Consider the following 22,081-nt stretch of genomic DNA (forward strand, 5'->3'; position numbering starts at 1 on the left):
GAATACAAACTAGACTATGGTCTCAGAAAGCAGATCAGTAGTTTCCTAGGAATGGAAGAAAGGAAGGTTGAGAGGATGAGGATACATACGGGTATGAGGAAAGTTTGGGTGCAGGATATGCTCACTCTCTTGATTATGGTGATGTTTTCACAAGTATACACATGTCAGAACATATTGAATTGTATACTTTAAATACATGTGGTTTATCATATGCCAATTATGCCTTAATAATGCTGTTTTTCTTTAAATGAGCACCATGATAGCAGGCCTTCCAAAAGTGTTAGTTGTTACTGACTTTATTGTTAGACTGAAAAATGTTTTAGATATTTCTAAAAGCTTCTCATGAGATGCAATATTCAATGGTTGAGTCTCTCTCACCCTCACACCATAATCTAGCTGCCTTTTTCCTTTCTAAGGATGCTCATGAATTGAGGAAAGTAATCCAGACTTTGAGGTCAGAAGACATGAGTTCAGGTGCCCATTCTGACATTCAATACCTTGTGCTGATATTTAACCTTGACTTTTCTCATTTGTAAAATAGTATACATCTATATCACATGATTGCTATAAGAATCAAGTTTTAAAAATGGATGTGAGCATGTTCTGTAAACTATAAAGCAATGTGAATATATCAGTCATCACGACTAGGGAAGAGAGAAGATAAGCACTCACATTTTTGCAGACTGGATAACAGGGTAAGCAACATTAAAATAAAACTTGACCTCACACAAGAGCACGAGATAGACCCTACATCTCCTCATTTCCCCTAGACTGATGTTCACACACCAGAATTCTCTCTAGAACACTTTTTTTAAAAATAGAGATTTCTGGGTCCTACCCTATACTCACTACATCAGAATGACCTGGGGTTAGGGAGCAGGAATCTGAGTTTAAAGAAAGCCCCCATCCCCTCACCCCCACCAGTTGATTAGGATGCAGCTGGTAGCACCAGTAAGTGAATGATCTTTTGGAAACAATGGCTTTGACCCTGATGCCTCTCAATGAGAAACAAACAATCCTAGGCCCTGTTGCTCATGTGAAACCTGGATTTAGCCACCAGAAAAAAATAATGCATCTTCCATAATAACTGGAAATGCAAAATATTTTAAAACATCTTTCAAATATGCATTTATTATTGCAAGCACTTCCCTTATCATCATTTTCCTGCTTTTTCTGAGCAGTTATATTCAGGATTCTTACTGGCTTTCTGATTATCCTTGGAAATTGTCTGTCTTGCTAATGCAAATGTTTATCACTTCATGTCTTTCCATCTTGTCATTTCTCTCAAAAAACCAAGTCACTCAGTGCTGGCAGCTTACCTTGTATAGTGTGTCTGAGGTGTGTGGCTTGATGTCAACATGAACTTTATATATATAAGGGCATGCCATTGGAAAATCAACAAGTTAGAAGAAAAGTACCAGGATTGGTGCACATCACTTATTTGTGCCCTTTGGGGCAGTTAAATGAAAATAACAAAGATTGAGTTCCCATCACCTGTCTTCTAACATCTAAACCTACTCAGCACTCTCTTCCAACAACAAGGAGAGAAGGTGCCCTTTCTGTGTCTTGAGGATGTCAAATCCACCCACAACATACTTCTTGGGGGTTATTTCCAAATCCTCTATCAAAAGATAAAACATAAATATAATTAAATCTCTTCTATGGCTCATTATTCTATGAATTTGGACCAGATATTGCAAAAATGCCTCTAGGGGCCAGGAAGAGAAATTCAATGAGGGAGAAAGGCCTGGAAGTTGCTGTGAGAAGCAAAGAGTAAATGGTTTGTCTGAATGGGACAGTCTCCAATTGTTGCCATGAAGAAATGTGGCCCAAGGTTGCCAGATGTTCCAATTTTTTTCTAAAGGAAGTGTAATAAAAACAGCCACCTTAGTAAGTGGGAAAATGAAGGGAAAAGTACTTTAAGTAGGACAAATAAAATACCTTCAAGTCAACTTATGCCTGCAGACTACCAGTTTGTGATCTCTAATTGCTATTATTCAAAACTATTATCCCTGAATAACAGAAAAAATTATGCTGATATAGTAAATTCTTGTACCTGCACAATTGGCCAGTGGCATAATCAGTCCCATCACCCTCTGAATGAACATTATATAGGAATATGTAATTTAGCCCAAATAGAAGCTGGGTCTTCCGTGGGAAGCTGGAACAGTCAGATAACGTTTGGTCAGAACAATAACTTGTAAAATTCTAATCAGCCATGGGCTGGAGATTGGTTTTCTGTATGCCTATTTATTGGATGGGGACATAATCAGAATGACACTCTTCTCCTTGCAACCCGGGTTGTCCATCCAACCAATAATGGCAGGTAGTGTTCCTTAAAGGACAATTTTCTCTCACATATATCCCTGCATAGGAAGGGCTAGGGCTGGAGACAAAGCACCAAACTGAAGAATGTCAGGGGTGGCTAGAACAAATATCAGATTTTCTTTGCTAGGCAACATGGACATGCATAGTATAGTTAAGAACTGCTTTCCCTTTATTGAGAGACTGTTTTCCTTTACTCATATGAAAGTGAGATAAATGCTCTTCATAGTTTATGCTAACAAATGTCAGAAAATATCCAATAAACCATGTTTCTATTTGAAAGCTGACGGTACATAGAGGCTCCAGTTGATTTGTAAAATAGGAAGGATGGGTATCTCCAGTACAGGGATGCTATAGAATCTTGGGTTATCTACAACTTAGTCTTTAAAAGCTTCCCAAAATATAAATGGTTTTGTGTATTTTTACTTGTGACAAGTATGTAGGAAAAGAATCTTAGCGATAAGGATCCTAGCAGAAAACAGATGGCATACCCAGACAGTTTAACCTAAAGGACTAAACTCTTTACAGGGAAATGGGCAGGGTTAAAAGAGCCAACAAAGAAAGTGAGGCATCCAAGACATCAGAGATAGCAACAACAGGAAGCCATTACTGCCGCTCAATGTGAAGGGACAAGAGAGAGGTACTACGTTACCAAATCCCAGCAAAAGCTCCCTGTGCAGAAGGAAGTCTGCAGCAGAATGTGTGTGTATAGAGGCATGCCTGCACCTCTCTGTTCTCCCACTCTCTGATCTTCTGCCAAGTCCTCCATTTGGCTGACTCCAGCCAGAACCCAGAGGGCAAAGGGTGCCAGGAAAATCAATCCATAGACATCAGCTTCCTATGTCACAAAATAGTGCAGAAAGTGGCAGAGATGTGTTAATATCTGAGAGAGGAGGACAACTGAAAAACTATTATCACAAAAGACAAAGGAGATCATAGCTCATGGAATGTTACAGCAGAAAGGAACTTTTCATCCTCTAATCTAATTTTCATTTTGTTGATGAGAAAACTGAGGCCCAGGGAATTGAAATGAATAGGTGATTATTATACACTGAAAAGGGGCATACTCGAGACCAAAGGCAGTTATCGTCTTATCTATTCTCATGGTTTTTCTACTTCATTATACTGGAAATCATGGATTAGGAAACTCAGAGTAGAGTTGGCTAAAATGAGACACCTACATAGCAGTTTCTCCATTACTGTGCCCATCAGACATCACTAATCAATTACGGATTTCTTTCCTTCTGAGCCTAGATGTGACCTCAGGCACATTAGGCAGGACAAGGTTGAATCAATCATGAAATGCATCAATCAATCATTTATGCACTTGTATAAACTCAGTGTACTCAAAAGTTTTTACTGTGCATGATGCTCACCCACTCATTTCAATTCCCTGGACCTCAATTTTCTCATCAACAAAATGACACAATGATAAAATGATACAATTTTATATAATGCAAACTCATACAGTGAGCTCTAAATCTTCAAGTTATTTACATATCTAACATATTTTCTTCCCTAAAACTCATCTCATTCTCTGAAGGTATTACCTGTACTTTGTACTTTCGGACTGCCCACCCAGTGACTTGGTGGGAAGCATTCATGGTTGGGAAGAAGGGAAGTGCCCTGAGATGAATTTGCTTGAAGGGTAATAATAAAAATAGTCCTAATCTCTGACAGGTTTTCTCTTTCTCTCTCCTTGCAGGTTGACAGGACTGAGGTGATTCGCACCTGCATAAACCCAGTGTACTCAAAACTGTTTACTGTGGACTTTTACTTTGAGGAGGTTCAGCGCCTGCGATTTGAAGTCCATGACATAAGCAGCAACCACAATGGACTGAAGGAGGCCGACTTCCTTGGTGGCATGGAGTGCACACTTGGCCAGGTAGGTCAACAGACACCCCTTCCTCCTCCTTGCCATCCTAGGGCCTTTCTTCCTGCCCCCTTTTCCTTTCTCCCCTCGTCTAATCCTTGCTTTTTCCTATTGATTGCATTTTCTTTAACATGTAGCATTTTACAACTTCCCAGGTGGTGTCATATCCATTATGTTTATGTAGAAATGATTCTGCAAGTCTCTGTGATTTCTTATTTTGAAAAATTCAGAACTTTCTCTTCTGAATTCCCCCATTGTGCCACTCATTTATTCAACAACTATTATTGAGCACTTATGTGTCTGGCTCTATGCTCCGTTCACATGTCTGTTATAGCCTTATCCTGTTCCATTATAAATTTCCATCTCCAACTCAGCTGTGAGAACCCCCATGCAGCAAGTATTTCTCATTCACGTTTACTCGACATCTCTGGTACCAAAAATAGCCCAAGGCAGGGGCTAAATAGATACTCAATGAATGAATAAAAGCTCTTAATTCTCCCAACAATAATGTGAAATAAATATCAATATTATATCCATTTTATCAGTGGGAAAAGTGAGACTCAGAGAGGTTAAGTGATCTGATGAAGTTTCCACCCTAATAAGTGATAGTGTTAGGACTCTACTAGGCCTCCCTGACTCCAAACTTCATCATTTTGCTTCTATAATACCTTTCCTTTTTTCCTTTCCTTTCTGTTGTACCCAGAAATGTGGTAAGTGAGTCTAAAAGTGAAAAACAGTCCCTGTGCCCAGATAGTGGATAATCTTACTGGAGAAGGCATAGCAATATGCACTTAAAATAGAGTTGTTCATTACAAAATACCCTGGGCTCTCTATACAAGGTCGTGGGCCTTGAAGGAAGAGAGAGCTTTGTTCTACTGGGTAGAGTCAAAGAAGGCATTGTGGGCCCAAAATCTGAAAAACCATGGTCTACGACTGCAGAAGAAAGAGGAGGGGGGCCTTTCAAGTAAGAAAGCAACATAAGCAACTCTTAGGGGTCAGAGAAAACGTGAAGGGGTGTGGGGTGGGAAGAGACCACTTTCCCTGACTGAATCAAGATGCTGATTTACTGTGAAATTGATGAGGCTTTAATTTCAGATCCCCTCTCTCATGTGGGCCCCTCCCATGGCTTTGTGTCACATTTTTATTTTGTACTTTTTTTCTCAAAGAGAAATTCCAAATTATATGTCTTAAGACCCACAAAACCTGGGTTCACCTCTTGTCAAGGTAAGGGTCAGGTTTAAGGATTTGTCAGGAAGAGTCTACCTGACAAAGAGATGGCAAGCATATATATTTGCTTGTTCATTTGTGCTATCCTTGCTTCATGCCACTTATCACTAAAAGAAATTTCTCACAGTGAGCACTAAGAGACAAAATGGACAGTGTCCTCAGTTACCCTTTTCCAGCAAATATAGTGATTAATTTTCTTATTCCTTTAATGAAGATCAAAAGTCCAATATTGAAATATAGTTGAGGGGAGACAGAAAGAGAATCTGAAATATTCTCCATTAATATATGTCCTCTAATGACTTTTGAAGAGTTGATGGCAGATAGTTCAAGGATCTTACCAGGTACAATGTCCAGTAAGTAGGTATTAAATGAATAAATGCATTGTGGATTTGAGATAAAATCCTGTTTCTATTTGAAAATTATTAAAATGGCATCTTTTATAGATATGTGAGCCATGCCAAGATTCTCCCTTAAACAATGAGCATCCCTCCTATGCATAAATTTTATATTTTGTCATAAGAAATAAAGATAGATCAATGTGGGAATCAAGTGGGCTAAAGATCTTTTTTTTTTTTTTTTTTTGGTCCAAAGCTTTGATAATTTTGTCTGTTTGACCCTCAAACTTACATCTTTAGTCCCTCACAAGGCTCATCTTTCCAAAAGCCAGTAAGTACTTAATCTTGCAAGACAGGCATTGTACTAGGTGCCAGTGACACCGTGGTGAGCCAAAAACATAATCTGTGCCTTCAAGCAGCAGTTTAGTTGGGGATAAAGATGGAATGAAAATAATCACACAACAATTAATTAAATGGCAATCATCATAAGCTTTGTTACAGAGAAGTACAGAATAAGAGAGCAAGAATTGGGAGACTGGCATCAGGCGGAGAGGGATCAAAGAAGGCTTTCTAAGAGAAGTGACATTTAGAAGGGAGAGTGAGAGTGCATCAGGTGAGAAGAAAGAGGAAACACATTCTAAGCAGATGGGAACATTAGACACAAAGCCTCTGCATTCAGGAAGGAGTTTGGCATATGGTGCAGAGCATCTCCATTTGGTTTTTTAAGAAGCTAGCTCTGAGGTAGGAAGTCAAAGGAGGTGAAGGAAATGCCACAGTGGAGAGGAAAAGTGAGACAGGTAAGGAGCCTACAAGGGAAAGTGGTCAAGTATCTACCACCGTAGGTAACTGAAGCTTAACTCTGCTGGGGAAATTCTGAGAGCAGTGTAAAGCAAACATTAGAGATATTTCATCCTGGGGATGAGGGAACTGGGATATTTATACACTTCGAGTATATATACTCACATCAGTCATTAAGAACCATTCCTGGCCAGGCACGGTGGCTCACACCTGTAATCCCAGCACTTTGGGAGGCTGGGGCAGGCTGATCACAAGGTCAGGAGATAGAGACCATCCTGGCTAAACATGGTGAAACCCCTTCTCTACTAAAAATGCAAAAAATTAGCTGAGCGTGGTGGCGCATGCCTATAGTCCCAGCTACTCGGGAGGCTGAGGCAGGAGAATCACTTGAACCCGGGAGGCAGAGGTTGCAGTGAGCCAAGATCACACCACTGCACTCCAGCCTGGGTGACAGAGTGAGACTCCATCTCAAAAAAAAAAAAAAAAAAAAGAACCATTCATGAGTTGAGAACATTAATCCTCTGACATTTCTGGCCTACTGTGCAGGTAGCAAACTCCAGATATCACAAAGAGCTCGCAAGCAAAGAAATACAGATGCTGGTGGTCAAAGTCAGTGATGGGTTATTGCGGGATCTGGCCAGCAGTCCACAATGCAACAGGGCTGTCTCTTTGCTCTCAGGCAGATCGGCATATCGAGAAATAATAGACACACACACAAGATAATGAAAGCTGGGTCCAGGGGGGTCACCACCTTCTGTCTCACAGTGCCAACAATGCACTGGATATGCCAGGATTTATTATGAAGTTTCGTGAGGGCGGGGGTAGGTTAGTGAAGGATTTAGGGTCATTTGATTATGAGGTGAGATGGTCACATGGGGATGAAGTAATTCTTTAACATAACATCTGTGTGCAGAAGTACAGTATACAGAGACAAGAATTGGCAATATAGTGTGTGCATCAGTAATTTCTAACAGAGCCATAAAACAGGAACAGCAGTAACAGTTACAGCAAAAGCTGGTTCCAAACAATTCACAGAAACAGGATGTGAAGTTAGATAACCGGTTAGACCAGAAATTCTCAGAAGGGAGTATGCCTTAACCATAAAGAGGCCTAGAAGAGCTACAGCAAGATGAGGGCGTTTATAGCCCTACCTTATCCATATGGACAGGCGCCCCCCATGCATCCGTTTATAGGCTTTCCACAAGGGTCGCATTCCATTCCCAGAGCTGTGAACATCTGCTTTTCTGGGATAGGAATCTTGGTGATGTGAAACCTCCCTGACTGCACGTCCATTCACAGGCTCTCTGCGGGGGGAAGCACACCACGTGCTGTTGGCTCATTCTGGCAGTCCAACCTGGCATTGTCTTTACACAATCCTGCATGCAACTTTGTATTTACAATAATCAGGAGCATTTCATCTTTATTCTGTAGCAATAGTTTTAGGGGATCTCCCTACATCTCCCCCTTTTCTCTGATTTAAATGAACCATAGCAATCATAGCTTGGCACTGATCACAATTGGATTGAAGACTATTTTTTCCAGTTTTACACATGAACAATAAACCAATAGCACAAATTTTACATAGAACAAAATTAGCAATAGTGGATCCTCCCAAAGATTTTACCCATTGAATGGGGTTGAGATTAGGTAACCCCTTAGAGACACCGTCTAAAACTTCAGCAACAGGTAAAGCAGTTAAGTGTGCTTGAGAGGCCTCAAAAATCTGTTCTTTTAGCTTGCTTATGTCTAAGCTTAAATTATCTTTACTTCCTTGTAAATGGCGTTTTACTGATTCCCAATTGTGAACAGACTCATTATATTGAAACGGAGTTATACAAAAATCAGAAGTATTCCAATCACATTGCATTTGTCATCTATGTTCTAAACTCATAATTCTATCTCCCATCCATGTAACAGTTTGTCTTAGATCATTAATTTGATTGACCAATTTTTGATCAATACCTGACTGAGAATTCCACATCTGAGTAGAATTTTTTTGCCATTTATCCACAAAATGAGCAGTTTGAATAGATTGATGTAATGCAACTCCAGCAGTAGCAGCAGTTGCAGTAACAGCAATCAAACCCATTATTACTGCAATTAATGTAAAAATACATCGTTTACTCCTTTTAAGAATTTTTTGTAAGATATTGTTAATAACATGGATAGAAGGGGAAGATTCCCAAGGCCTATGTAAGGCTACAGGGAGTCAAATACCTTCTCTGGCTCTGACTATTAAAATACTATGATATTGATTAAAGGATGAGTCAATGCAAGTATACCAGTAACAGTTAATGCAGGTAATTATGTTGGTTTTTGAACTAATATGCATCTTTCCTACTAATAACATACAGGTGCTTTAACACAACTTTTAAGTGGTACAGTTTTGTTGGACTCCATATAGATGGTGTATATATATTTTGGGATGATATTCTTTTTTGTGAATGTGGGGTCAGGGGAATAGGTTGTATGAGAGGTGGTGGGGGGACATTAGCAATGGGGGCGTATAAGTCCTCATAGTCTTTACTGTCCCACCTTTGAATTGACCTTTTGATGATTGCCATAGTGATATTTTTGGCTGTGTGGAATAGTCATGTAAATCAGTCTGTTGTCTTAGTTTTTGAGGTGACAAGGTGGATTCACTTATAACACTTTCTCCAGCCCAAACTCTTATACCAGTCATAGCTATGGTTAATCTCCATAATTCTGAATGTTCAGGTCCTAAGTGGGGAACAACGAGCCTTGGCTTTGGAGGGGCAACCCCTGCCCCTTTCCACTTAAAAGGAAAAAAGGAGTTAAATGTATGATATAATAGGGAAGGGCTGTCACTACTTTTTTGATAAGTAATATCATAGAAAAAACGTTGACAATCTCTGTGACCTTGAGAGCAATCATTAGTCATATGACCGTTAGGAGCCCACTCAACAATGGTGTAGTGAGAAGAATTAAATAACACTGTTCCTTCTGAACTAACACCATCCTTCCATATTAATTTGTCAGCATTTGAAGACAAGTTGAGAGGACACGCAGATCCTAGAGGCTTATATTGGGATTGTGAATATAGTCAGTGATTCCTGTTTTGACCTGCCTTAAAGGTTTTAATGAAAGCCCTGATATCAAGTGTCCTAAAGGAGGGACAGAGTGACTAGATGGTAGTGTGACTGCCCAAGTTTGAATATCTAATGAGAGACATCCATTAGTGGGTCCCAGGCACGAAGGTGAATACCTAAAACCTAAAGCGATATTGAAAGGGGTTCCTTCTTCTGAAGGTTGGGCAGGACAACCATCATCTACAGAACCAGGCATCCAAATACTATCATTAACACAACCTTGATAGGAGTGTCCATCCATGTCATGGCTTGAATAAGAGGAGGAAAAGGAATATAGGCCCAATATGTATAGTTATTAACAATCTGTTGTGTGACAGAGGGTAGAAGGATCAGTGTCATCAGGAGGCAGAGGTTGAGCCAGACCTGCATTGCTGGAGACGAGTTGTTCAGGGTGGCTGACTGGATTGTCTGTTGTAAAGGAGTTAGCATGGTCATTTTCTTCTTTTTTATGATTGGAGGTGTTAGTTGTTTCCTGTTGTGGTGCTTTTTCAGCAAATTTCTGTGTCTCGTTGTTGCATGCATCTTTAGGACACCATTTCACGTGTCTAGCAGGAATCCAAACAGAAGATTGATGTTGATCTGGGGAAACACAAACATAGCCTCTTCCCCACATTAAAACAGAACCTTTTGACCATATATTACATTGAACATCTTTCCACCATACTTCCTTTCCTTAGTTTACCATAGGATGATTACCAGAGAAATACTTTTCAGCAGCTGTAACAGAACTAGATTTAGGAATATTGAGAAAATTTAACGTGAGCAATGCCAAGTTTAGTTGTATGTGAGGGGTCAACAACTCCTTATCCCCCTCTTTTTGTTTAAGTAATTGTAATTTTAAAGTTCTGTTACTTCTTTCTGCAATAGCTTGGCCTTGTAGGTTATAAAGAATACCAGTAATATGTTTAATATGCCACTGATCAAGAAAATTTTTAAAAGCTTTACTGCAATAGGCTGGACCATTATCTGTTTTGAGTTTACTAGAAATTCCTGTAACTGCAAAACGTGAAAACACAGTTTTTTAACATGAGAAGTGGCTTCTCCGGTTTGACAGGTAGCCCAGATGAAATTGGAAAAGGTGTCAACTGTAACATGCACATAAGCTAATTTTCCAAAAGAAGGAACATGAGTAACATCCATTTGCCAGATAACATTAGGAGAAAGGCCTCGGGGATTAACTCCAGGAGATTGTGTGGGAGACAAGAACCTGGCATTAAGAACAGTGTTATACAATTTGTTTAGCTTGTTTCCAACTGAGAGAAAATTTATGTTTAAGACCTGAGGCATTAGTATGAGTGAGTTGATGAAATTGTTCTGCATCTGTAATGGCTAGAGAAACTAGGGTATCAACTTTATGATTACCAAAAGTCCAGGTAAGTTAGTATGAGAATGAATGTGAGTGATGAGAAAAGGATGCTTTCGGTTTCTGACAGTTTTTTGTAACAAAGAGAACAAGGAAAACAGCAATATTTTTGATGGTAGCTGCTTCTATTGCCTGAGTGGCATGGACTACATAAGCTGAGTCAGAGACAATATTAAGAGGCTGATAAAAATCCTGTAATGCAGAGATAACAGCAAACAACTCGACTTTTTGAGCAGAAGTATATGGAGTAGAAATTACTTTATCTTTTGGTCATACATACCCTGCCTTTCCATTGCTGGATCCATCAGTAAAAATTGTAATGGCTGTCTCTAGTGGTGATGAACGAGTAAGTTTTGGTAGAATCCAGGAAGTATTTTGTAGAAATTGAAAGAATTTTGACTTAGGCAAATGATTATCAATAGTGCCAATGAAGTCAAACTAGACTAGATTAGTCTGCCAGCACAAAGATGTAGAAAAGGCATTTTTAACTTCATTTTTTGACAAAGGGACCACAATAATGTTTGGATCAAAGCCAGAAATTTTAGGAATACATTGATGTCCTAACCCAGTCAAAGTGGCTATTTGATCAAGATATATTGAAAGAGTTTTAGAGACTGAATTAGGAAAAAATACCCATTCAACTAGAGAATCATTTTGTACTATAAGTCCCCTAGGAGAGTGGATGGAAGGAAAAACTAAAAATTGTAAAGGTAAATTTGGGTCAATACGAGACACTTGTGCCTCTCTCACTCATTGTTCTACAAAAGACAACTCTTGTTTTGCTGGTTCAGATAGAGAGCGAGGACTGTTTAAATCTGTATCTCCTGATAAAGTGGCAAATAGATGAGATAATGCCTAAGTAGGAATGCTTAGGGTTGGTCTGAGATAATTGATGTCACCTAGTGATTTTTGAAAATCATTTAAGGTATTTAAATTGTCAGTATGAAGTTGGACTTTTTGGGGCTTAATAAAGCCTCCAACTTGTGTTTGGAAAGTGGCCACTGCTCTACCCACAATGGAGGTGACTCACACATCCATTGTGTAGGGGCAGAGGAAGAGAAGGAGAGTGAGGGCGCTGGGATGGGAACTTGGGGAAAGCAGGATTCCAAGCCTCTGAAAGAAGGGGTCCCGGAGTATCAAAAGAAACAGTAGGCTTAGAAGAGGGGAGAGGTCCAAAAGGATGAGACGAACGAGAAATAGGCCATTCAGATGAATGCCACACATCGTCCTCTGGCAGACGGGGCAATGGCTTAGGAGAAGAAGAGTTAACATATACAGGTTCCAAGATAGGAGGTGAAGGGAGGGGATCATCACCAGGTTTCTCCTCTTGGGGAGAAAACAAGGAGAGATCGAATTCTTCCTCATCATCAGGAGGAGGGCTAGTATGGGGGTCAGCTACCTGAGGTAAAGGGAGCGGTTCACCATCCGCGTTAACTTCTGGCAGTTGAAGAGGAACACCAGACTGAAAAGGAAGTAAAGCAACACGAATAAGAGCCCAGTCAGTACTGACAGAAATAGGAAGTAAAACACCATCTCTCATGAGTTGGCGGAGAGTGGCACCAACTCTATCCCAGTGTAACAGGTCCATAGAGCCTTTGTCAGGGAACCAAGGACAGTATTTTTCAATAGTCTGAAATAAGAGAATAAAGTCATTGGAATCAGCCTTGATGCCACCCTGTTTAAGAAGAAGTTTAATAAAACACAGATAAGCCTAGTGTTTAAACTGCAATTCTCCCATAACCCCGGAATATAACTAGTCCACAAACCCAAAAAGAGGGGAGAGTCGGAAGAAGCGTACCCAGAGACTGAAGACTAGTCATCACGAACCCACACTCGGAGTGCACTGAGCCGAGGAACAAAGAAGGCCACATTGGGCGCCAGATATTGCGGGATCTGGCCAGCAGTCCACAATGCAACAGGGCTCTCTCTTTGGTCCCAGGTGGATCGGCAGGTTGAGAAATAATAGACACACACACGATAGTGAAAGCTGGGTCCGGGGGGTCACTGCCTTCTGCTCCCATGGTGCCAACAATGCACTGGATATGCCAGCATTTATTATTGAGTTTAGTGAGGGCGGGGGTAGGATAGTGAAAGATTTAGGGTCATTTGATTATGGGGTGAGATGGTCCCATGGGGATGAAATAATTCTTTAACATAACATCTGTGTGCAGAAGTACAGTATACAGAGATAAGAACTGACAATATAGTGTGTGCATCAGTAATTTCTAACAGAGCCATAAAACAAGTACAGCAGCAACAGTTACAGCAAAAGCTGGTTCCAAACAATTCACAGAAACAGGACGTGAAGTTAGATAACCGGTTAGACCAGAAATTCTCAGAAGGGAGTATGCCTTAACCATAAAGAGGCCTAGAAGAGCTAAGCAAGATGAGGGCGTTAATAGCCCTATCTTACCCATATGGACAGGCGCCCCCCATGCATCTGTTTATAGGCTTTCCACAAGGGTCGCATTCCATTCCCAGAGCTGTGAACATCTGCTTTTCTGGGATAGGAATCTTGGTGATGTGAAACCTGACTGCACGTCCATTCACAGGCTCTCTGCAGGGGGAAGCATATCATGCGCTCTTGGCTCATTCTGACAGTCCAACCTGGCATTGTCTTTACACAATCCTGCATGCAACTTTGTATTTACAATAATCAGGAGCATTTCATCTTTATTCTGTAGCAATAGTTTCAAGGGGTCTCCCTACAACGGGCCCTACAACGGGCACTCAAGTCATAGGGCCTGGAAATACGAGTGGGGTGCTGACAGCATCTGTGGATTGCCTATTTCATACCCAATCACCCACTCTTTTAGCTGTTGACCCTGATCACTTTCTGATCATTTTATACCATGTGGCTGTGTAGAGCTAGGGTATCCCTAGCTCAAGAGTGAATCCTGAGTGATCTCAGCTAATCACATGAATCTCAGCCCCCACTTGCAAGAGTTTGGTTTAGAGGTTGGCGTGTGTCCTGTAAGACATGTGGATGTTTCTTGGAAAGGTTTCCTAGCCTAAAACAAGAGACACACATGAAGAAACAGTTCTTTGCCTGTGATTCCTGAAACCACTACAGCCACCTTGCAGCAAGGCTGAAGATGAGAGTGACCCTTAGGGGAGGTCAGAGCCAAAAGATGTGGAGGCATGGGCCTAACATTCTTTACCTGGGACCCACTCTGTCTATGGATGACTTATTATGGGAGAATAAAATGTCCTGTCATCGAAGCTGTTTGAGATGGGAATTTTTATTCCTTGAACTAAAAGTGTCATGATGGATATAGCACATATGAGGAACTAAAAAGAGGGCCAGGCTGACTGGAGTGGTGTGAACAAAGGGCAACTAGGGGGTCGTGTTGGATTAATTTTCTTAATCTCTCAAAAGAAGGAATGTGTAGAAGCGAGCACTGAGAATGAGATTACAAATAGTCCTTTCAAGATTTGTTTTTGGTACTTTTGAAAGAACTTACATACTGATCATTTCATTTGACCCTCTTGACAGCGTGGGAAGGATAGGAGTCCATCTACATTTTATAGCTGAGGAAACTGAAGATCACAAAGATTTAATGTCTCGGCAGGGCCCAAACCCGAAGTCAGGAGCTTTTGATTCTTAATCCAGAGCTTTCTTCTGTCATGACCTAGGGAAGGATGAGAGGAGGCCACCTGTTCTGAGAACTCCTTCAAGATCATGGCCTAGATAAAGCAAATGAGCAGCAAGTGACTTGTTCGGTATGTTTCTAAAGCATGTTTCCCAAGCTGTACCGATCCACTTTGAGATGACATGCTGGCCTCTCTGGATATCTTGCATGTTCGTTGGCAAACCACCCTCTCATATTATCAGCCATGCGATTGGTGGGGTTGGCCTTTCCCACACTTTTGGGGTAGGCACAAATTGGCTTAAATGAATCAGAATATTACATTTGTGTGGCCACAGTGATTGGTTCAAGGAAAGACACGGTGACTCTTTTAACACTATAAGTTTCATTCATTCATTTATTTCTTCTTTTAATGACATAGCAATTTCATGCAAAGCTTTCATAACAAACATTTAACAAGTACCCTGGATATGCCAAGTATATCTGTGCTAAGTTCTGGAGACACAAAGATGAAAAAGGAAGACAGAGGCCCTGCCTCAGAAAAGCTTATAATTATCTGAGAAACACAGACTGGTAAATAAATACTCAAAATGCATATTACTAACCACTGCAATAGAAATGTGTTCCAAGGGCTGTAGGGGAAAGACCTCTACCTAAAGTGAAGCAGGGGAGTCTCACAAGAAAGGTGTCTCTGGACTTGAATCCCTAAGGATAAGCAGGAATTCACCAACAGAGAAAAGAAATAAGGACTCTTGGGACAAAATGACTGGTACACGCAAAGACACAGCAGCATGAAGGCAATGGCAGAGAACTCTTAAGTGACTTAGTATGGCTGAGCGGTCAAGTGAGGATGTGAAAAGGATAGAGGATGCCAGACAAAAAAGAAAGAACTGGTCCTGATATTTTTAAGTGTTTTTCTCTGAACTTTGGAAAGCCTGGATTTGACGCACTGAGGTCCTAATAACTGGGGAAAGGACAAGATTGGATGCGTATATTAGAAAGATCACCTTGGCCATGTGAGGTGGCTCATGCCTGTAATCCCAGAACTTTGGGAGGCTGAGGCAGGCAGATTATGAGGTCAGGAGTTTGAGACCAGCCTGGACAACATAGTGAAACCCATCTCTACCAAAAATACAAAAAATTTGCCAGGTATGGTGGCAGGCGCCTGTAATCCCGGCTATTTGGGAGGCTGAGGCAGGAGAATTCCTTGAACCCAGAAGGCAGATGTTGCAGTGAGCCGAGATCCTGCCACTGCACTCCAACCCAGGCAACAGTGCAATACTCTGTCTCAAAAAAAAAAAGGAAGGAAGGAAGGAAGGAAGGAAGGAAGGAAGGAAGGAAGGAAGGAAGGAAGGAAGGAGGGAAGGAGGGAGGGAGGGAAAGATGGAAGGAAAGAAGGGAGAGAGAGAGAGAGAAAGAGAGAAAGAAAGAAAGAAAATAACTTTGGCATTCCCCATAAACGGTGGGTGGCAGGGAAACCAATTAGGATACTCGTGTAATAACAGGAAGGAAATGCGGATGGCAGTATTTATGTAAACTGAAAAGAGGGGCCCAGAAAAGAGCCTGTCCAAGAGCAGAATCAACAAGCCTTGGAGATGAGGTGAGGGAGGAAGAGTTTGCAGGTGTCTGGCTTAGCTAACTGGGGGAGCGATTTGGCTGTCTTTAAGGGGAAATCAATCATGCCCAGGATGGGGGTGAGGAATATAACATGATGCTGGCCTGTTCAGTGCAGATGTCTGTGGAGAATTCAGAGGAGGTTGACAACTGACAGCTGACATGGATGTCGAATAGACAATATAGATTTGGGAGCTTAATCCCTGTAGGTGATAGCTGCTAACATTAGAGTGGATGAGATTCTTCAAAGAGGCGGTTTTATCTTTACTTTTGAAAGGAAATTTTTTGAACACGCCATATATGAACAAACAATAAAGAATTTAAAAAATCAAGGCATATGTAAGGACATCTCTTTCCACTATCCTTCAGATAAAAGTGTGAACTTGATGTTGTCTTTAAAAAAAAAAAATCTTTGTTGAGTGTTTTAACCTGTGGAGTAATATGCCAGACAAATGCATTTGTACTAAAAGCTTTGTGAAGGACAGGCAGAACAGAACTTTTTACCCTTTGTGGTTTCACAGGTTTTGACACTTTGGCGTGAATGGGGGTTTTGCTCTTTTCTCTAAATTGCTCCTCTCCAGTACGATCAAGCAGAAAGAAAAGACATCAACATTCTCCTTCTTTAAAACTCCAAAGTAAAAAGAAGATCCTTTTTCCTGTGTTCTGCCTGGATAGGCAGGGAATGGCTAGATGCAGATGTTGGGCACCCCCAGGGCGGGCAGGGTCAGAGTCTGAGGCACTGTTTCACAGTGCTCATGTGCACATGGTGTGAGGCCTGATGGTCTGGGGTCAAATCCCAGCTCAGCTGCTCTCAACTTGTTTGTCCAGAGGCAAATTCCTGCAGCTACTTAAGCCTCAGTTTCTTCATTTGAAAAAAGGAAATAATAATAGTGCTGACTTCATGAAATACTGCAACGATCAAGTAGAATAATGCACATAAAATGCTTAACAGAATCCCTGGCCTGGAGGGAGCGCTCAGGATGGGGAAGCTGTTATTACTGCAGCAAGAGTCTAGGAAATGGTAAGAAAAGGCAATGCCTGTAGAGACCAACATGTTTTCAGAACAAAGGGGGAAACACGAAGGCTGAAAACATTGTGAGAGCACCTACGTCCTGGGTAAATATAATGGAAAAACTGAACTTACATTGCCTTGGGTTTGTCAAGTATTTTACTTAGTTGGATTTTAAATATTATGTGTGTGCACACACATACACGTGTATTTGTTCTTCCAATATTATTTTTAAGTAAAAATTGTTTTAAATCAGGTCTCTGAAATAAGTTGGGGCAATTATTTTAATTTGGGCCCTAACTGTGGCAAGACAGGGATTGCCACAGTGAAGGCCCTAAAGGAGAGAGAAAGTGACTTCCCCAAAGCCATGTAGGAAGTCACACATTCAGAGTCCGCCTCCTGAAGGCTGCTGTAGTACTTGCTGTCTCTGGCTGAGTTTGCCACGTTCTCACTCTGCCTTGTGAAACAGCAGGACTCTTGGCCTTTAGGAAAGGAAAATAGCAGCCTTAAGCATGCTAGAAACTGGCATTGGTCATAAAGCTGAGTACAAGCACAGCAAGTGACTTCACACTGAGCAAAAATGCCAAAGAAAGCAAAGAAAGCTCAGGTCCTCGGGGAAACTCAAGGCAGAATTGACCATTCTTGACAGATGGATGAGGGGGATGCATCACAAGAACATAGGGTGCTTGGAAGCTGCCTTCCTCTGGGTAAGTCTGGAGACCTTCCTTAGATTTCTGTTGCCCAAAAGAAATCAAGGAGCTAAGCCCCTCCTCTGCTACATACAATGGCGGGTATGCCAAAGAGAGATGTGATACTTCACCGCCTAGAACAGCCAGTTGACCTTCTTTAATGCGATGCCTTTATTTTTTCTTTCACTGCTTATTAACTCATTCATTCATCCTCATATTTTCCCACTTATTCATCCACCAAAGACAGTGGAACTGAGTCATAAATAAGAAAAATAATTAAAGGAATTTTTTAACTCCAGGCACTTTTATTTAGTAGGCACTGGGTGAAGCCATTGCTATACTGCAATTCATTTAATCAGCACAACATCCCTTGGAAGTAGGCACTACCATTATTACCATTTTACATTACCATTTTACAGCTGAGGAAACCGCGACTGAATAAAGCTAGGTAAGTTATCCAAGGTCACACAGCAAGTTGTCCATCTCTTTAGCTCCAAAGCCCTTTATGATTTTTTCCATCTATTCTAATAGCTTGCCACTAACTAGTATAAATGATCAAGTAGTATCTATGAATGCAAAGCCAAGTTGGAATTGACCTGGCTAGTTTTTGGTGTCTTGTTTCTTCTTAAGTTTATTTGTCTTACATGAGCTGATAGAGACAGACTAGGAATCCTTCTGCAGAAAAATAGGCTTGATCATCTTCTCTCTGGGCTTCTCTACTGAATTTACTTTAAATATAATATGGTTTCTTAAAAAATGTCAATGTGTCAACCTCCAAAAACCAGAATCTTACAAACTCAGCACCCAGAAGGTACATTGCTCTGACCTTCCTTTCACCTTCAACCATGATGAAAAGTCCCTTATCAAAATTCAGTGGTTGCACCTGAAAAGCAATGGTTTCATCATTGCTTTTCTTGCAGGCATTTTCTCTTCTCCGTGGCTTGGAGGACAGTTATGACTGTGTGAAGTCATCTTCTCTTCATTGTTGTGTAGCTGTTCTTCAGTGTATTTCTTCCCAAAATGTTCGGAGGACACCTGCCAAAGCCAAGAACTTCCTGCTTTCTGTCATCATAAGCGGGGCTGGGAAATTTGTGACACCTTGAAGAAGTTCTGGGCTGTCAGGAATCCTCTGACCCTTATTCATGAGAGAGAGATTATATACTATCTTCCCTCAGGACAGTGGTTCTCAAACTTGAGCATATGGCAGAATCACCTGGAGGCGTATTAATATACAAATTGCTAGGCCTCACCCCCAGAGTTATGATTCAAAAGATCTAGGGAGAGATTCAATAATCTGCATTTTCTAAGTTCCCAGGTGATGCTTAGTCTGCAGGTCCAGACATCAAACTTTGAGAAGCCCTGCCCCAATGTCTCATGTAAGAGGATGATAATGAGTCTCGGACACTGTATTACTAGTTTCAATTAAGAAAGGAACTAATGTTTTGGGTAATTATCTGGAGAAATTAAAGAGGACAAAGAAAACATCTGGTGATCAGAAAAAAAATTACTTTATAAAGTTTACAGTACTAAAAAGGCCAATGTACACAGCTTTCAGTTTATGCTCTTGGTATAGATTTTGAGTGCCAAAGTTTTTTCTCCCATTCATTAAATGCAGTTAAATGGACCTATTATCCATTGGTCTCCTTCCTGACGTAAGTGAATGTTAGGATTATGTCAGCCACAGTGGTCCCTGAAAGAGTGGGCAGACCACAAGCTGTTGATCAATGGGTATTAGGTTTAGTGTCGGGATGAGCCTGATTGCTGAACCCTGGGTGTTATGATGATGCTGAGGGTGCTATTCAAACTCAATGTAATACCCACAGCAAGATTCCACAGGTTAGCATTTTGTTGGATAACATCTAATATCCTCATGGTATAAAGTTGATGACCCAGGGAAGTCAAATTTACACATTGCAGCAGGGAAGTCATTTTCCTTCTACTTCTCACATGCAAAGCTTGCCCTTATTTTGCAGAATTACTGCAAGCAGAAGCCATGTGAGTGATGAATGATGTCATAAGTAATCACATCATCTCAGCTCCCATAGACTAGCTAAGAAATCCTGGGAAGTAGTTCTGTTTTTTTACTACTGTCTGTTCAGCTCATAGGCAGCTGGGATTTAAGTAGGGTGGTTGTGGGTGAGAAGGCCCCCATTTCTACAGGGAGAATATGATTAATTCTTGCTCTTTTCTTCTAACTTCTTAACAGGCAAGGAATTATAACTTTGGATCCTAGAAACATCCCTCTACTTTCTCTGGAGTCCTCCTTTTATACTTTTAAAACTCCTTTAGTGTCCTGGACTGAGGTCATGAGTCCTATGTCTTGATCTGCCATCAACTCTCTATATGGCCTTGGGCAGTTTGCTTAACTTCTCTGTTATATGGTGACTTCATCTATAGAACAAAGGTTTTGCATTGATTCATCTCTAAGTTCCTTCCAGTCCTAATAGTGATTCTCATTCATCTCTTTCCTTTTCTTGTTTCTGAAATTCAACATCTCTCCCAACATTCTCATTTCTTTTCAAGATACTCTCTCCCCCTTCCACTACTCTTTCTCATCTCATCTCATCTCATCTCCTCTCAGCATGAAGTATTTACCTCCTGCAAAGTCATAGATGTCATTCAGTCATAAATGGTATCATTCTACCTACCTGGTAGCCCCCAGGAAAACAATTTCAAAGACAGTTTTAAAAAGATGTATTTAGTGACAGTTAACACAGGCCCTTTTCCATATACACTCACATTCATTAGTATGATACTTCTACAAGCTCAATATTGGTGCAAAGAAGGAGGGCAAGAGCTTTGGAGCTGTATGACAATTTGCAAGGACTAGTGTATCAATGCTAAAAAGCAGCTACAGGTGCTTGTCCTAATCCTAATCCTTTAAGCCAGGCTGGTGCAGGGCACCCAGACCCCAGACCACCCTATCAGTGTGTCCTGGGCCTACCTACTCATCCAGGGAGCGACTTATGCCACCTGCATTGGCAGTTTCCCAGGACCTCTCCCACAGCTGCCACTTTTGTTGTTTCCAACTAGCTTTCATTCCAATCCCATTTCCACCACCTCAGATCGCTATCTCCATGGCATTTGCACATACTCTTCCCATCATTCAGCCCTTATGTTTCCCCTACCAATGGTGCCATGCTGCACCTTCTCAGTTATCAGTATCCTGGCTGCTTTAAATAAAAATGTGTGTCCTTGTCCTAGCCCTAAAGCGTGAAACAGTCCAACACCATAAACTGAATTCATAGTATGACAAATGGCCAGTTTGTTGAAGTCCAATAACCAAAAAGCCAATTCACTAAATAATACATTAACCCCCAAACCAACTCTCTTCCAGTTACTTTTATTTACTAAAAACTAGATTTCTTGAACTATTTATAACATTTACTACAATTATTTTAGAAGTTGTGAAGATTTCTGGAATATTTGTTGGTTTAGACCGCTTATGAAATTTAGTTATTATCATAAATGTTTCTGAATATCAACTGTAGCCATTAAAAAGCTAACCTGTCCCAACAGGGGATTAAAAATATGGTGCTAAGTGTTAAAGTAACCATTTCTTCACAGGCCAAGGGACTGGGAGGATATATTTTTAAATGTTAACAGTGATGACATCTAGGTGGTGGGATTATAGATGATGTAGGAAATTCCATCTGTGCTTTTGTATTTCTAAAAGGAAACTATATCACATCTATGATCTGAAAAATATTACAATAAATGTTAGGTAAAAACATCATCATAAGACCTGCATGCTGACTTCGAAGAACTGACACTCAAGTGGAGGAGGAAGACACATCAACATTGTGTAGATTTTTAAACAAATGTGGAAGAACTTTAAAACTTGTAAAGAATTCTAACTTGGGAAATTTGTGGGAAATCCTTTTTGGGGAGGTGCGTGCTGAAGCTGCGCTTTCTGTGAGGTTTTTGAGAGATCAGTTTGCAGATGTTAGTCCCTACCCCTTCGTTCACAGGGAGGAGAGTTGGCTAGGCTAATTTGATTCTGATCTTTTGAAATACTATTTTTGATTACAGAAGAGACCCAGGAGGGCATGGGGCACGAACAACAAATAAGTTAAGGAACATCTCTGGAACTGAAAGCGAGGCTCTGAGATTCCTCTCAAGTCTAGGCTCTTCATTTCAAGCTTTAT

The 22,081-nt window shown here is 40.8% G+C and overlaps 1 protein-coding gene across 4 annotated transcripts in view; it reads left to right on the plus strand.

Annotated features, from left to right (window-relative positions):
• CPNE4 (copine 4) overlaps positions 1 to 22,081 on the plus strand; it is a 525,340-nt gene that overhangs the window by 313,089 nt on the left and 190,170 nt on the right. For all 4 annotated transcript variants that reach the window (XM_008009121.3, XM_073023607.1, XM_073023606.1 and 1 more), the window contains exon 3: positions 4,031 to 4,210. In XM_008009121.3, the coding sequence (XP_008007312.1) occupies positions 4,031 to 4,210 (180 nt within the window). The remainder of the gene's footprint in view (positions 1 to 4,030; positions 4,211 to 22,081) is intronic.

Source organism: Chlorocebus sabaeus, chromosome 15, assembly GCF_047675955.1.
Source record: "Chlorocebus sabaeus isolate Y175 chromosome 15, mChlSab1.0.hap1, whole genome shotgun sequence".
In the NCBI taxonomy this organism is placed as follows: domain Eukaryota; kingdom Metazoa; phylum Chordata; class Mammalia; order Primates; family Cercopithecidae; genus Chlorocebus; species Chlorocebus sabaeus.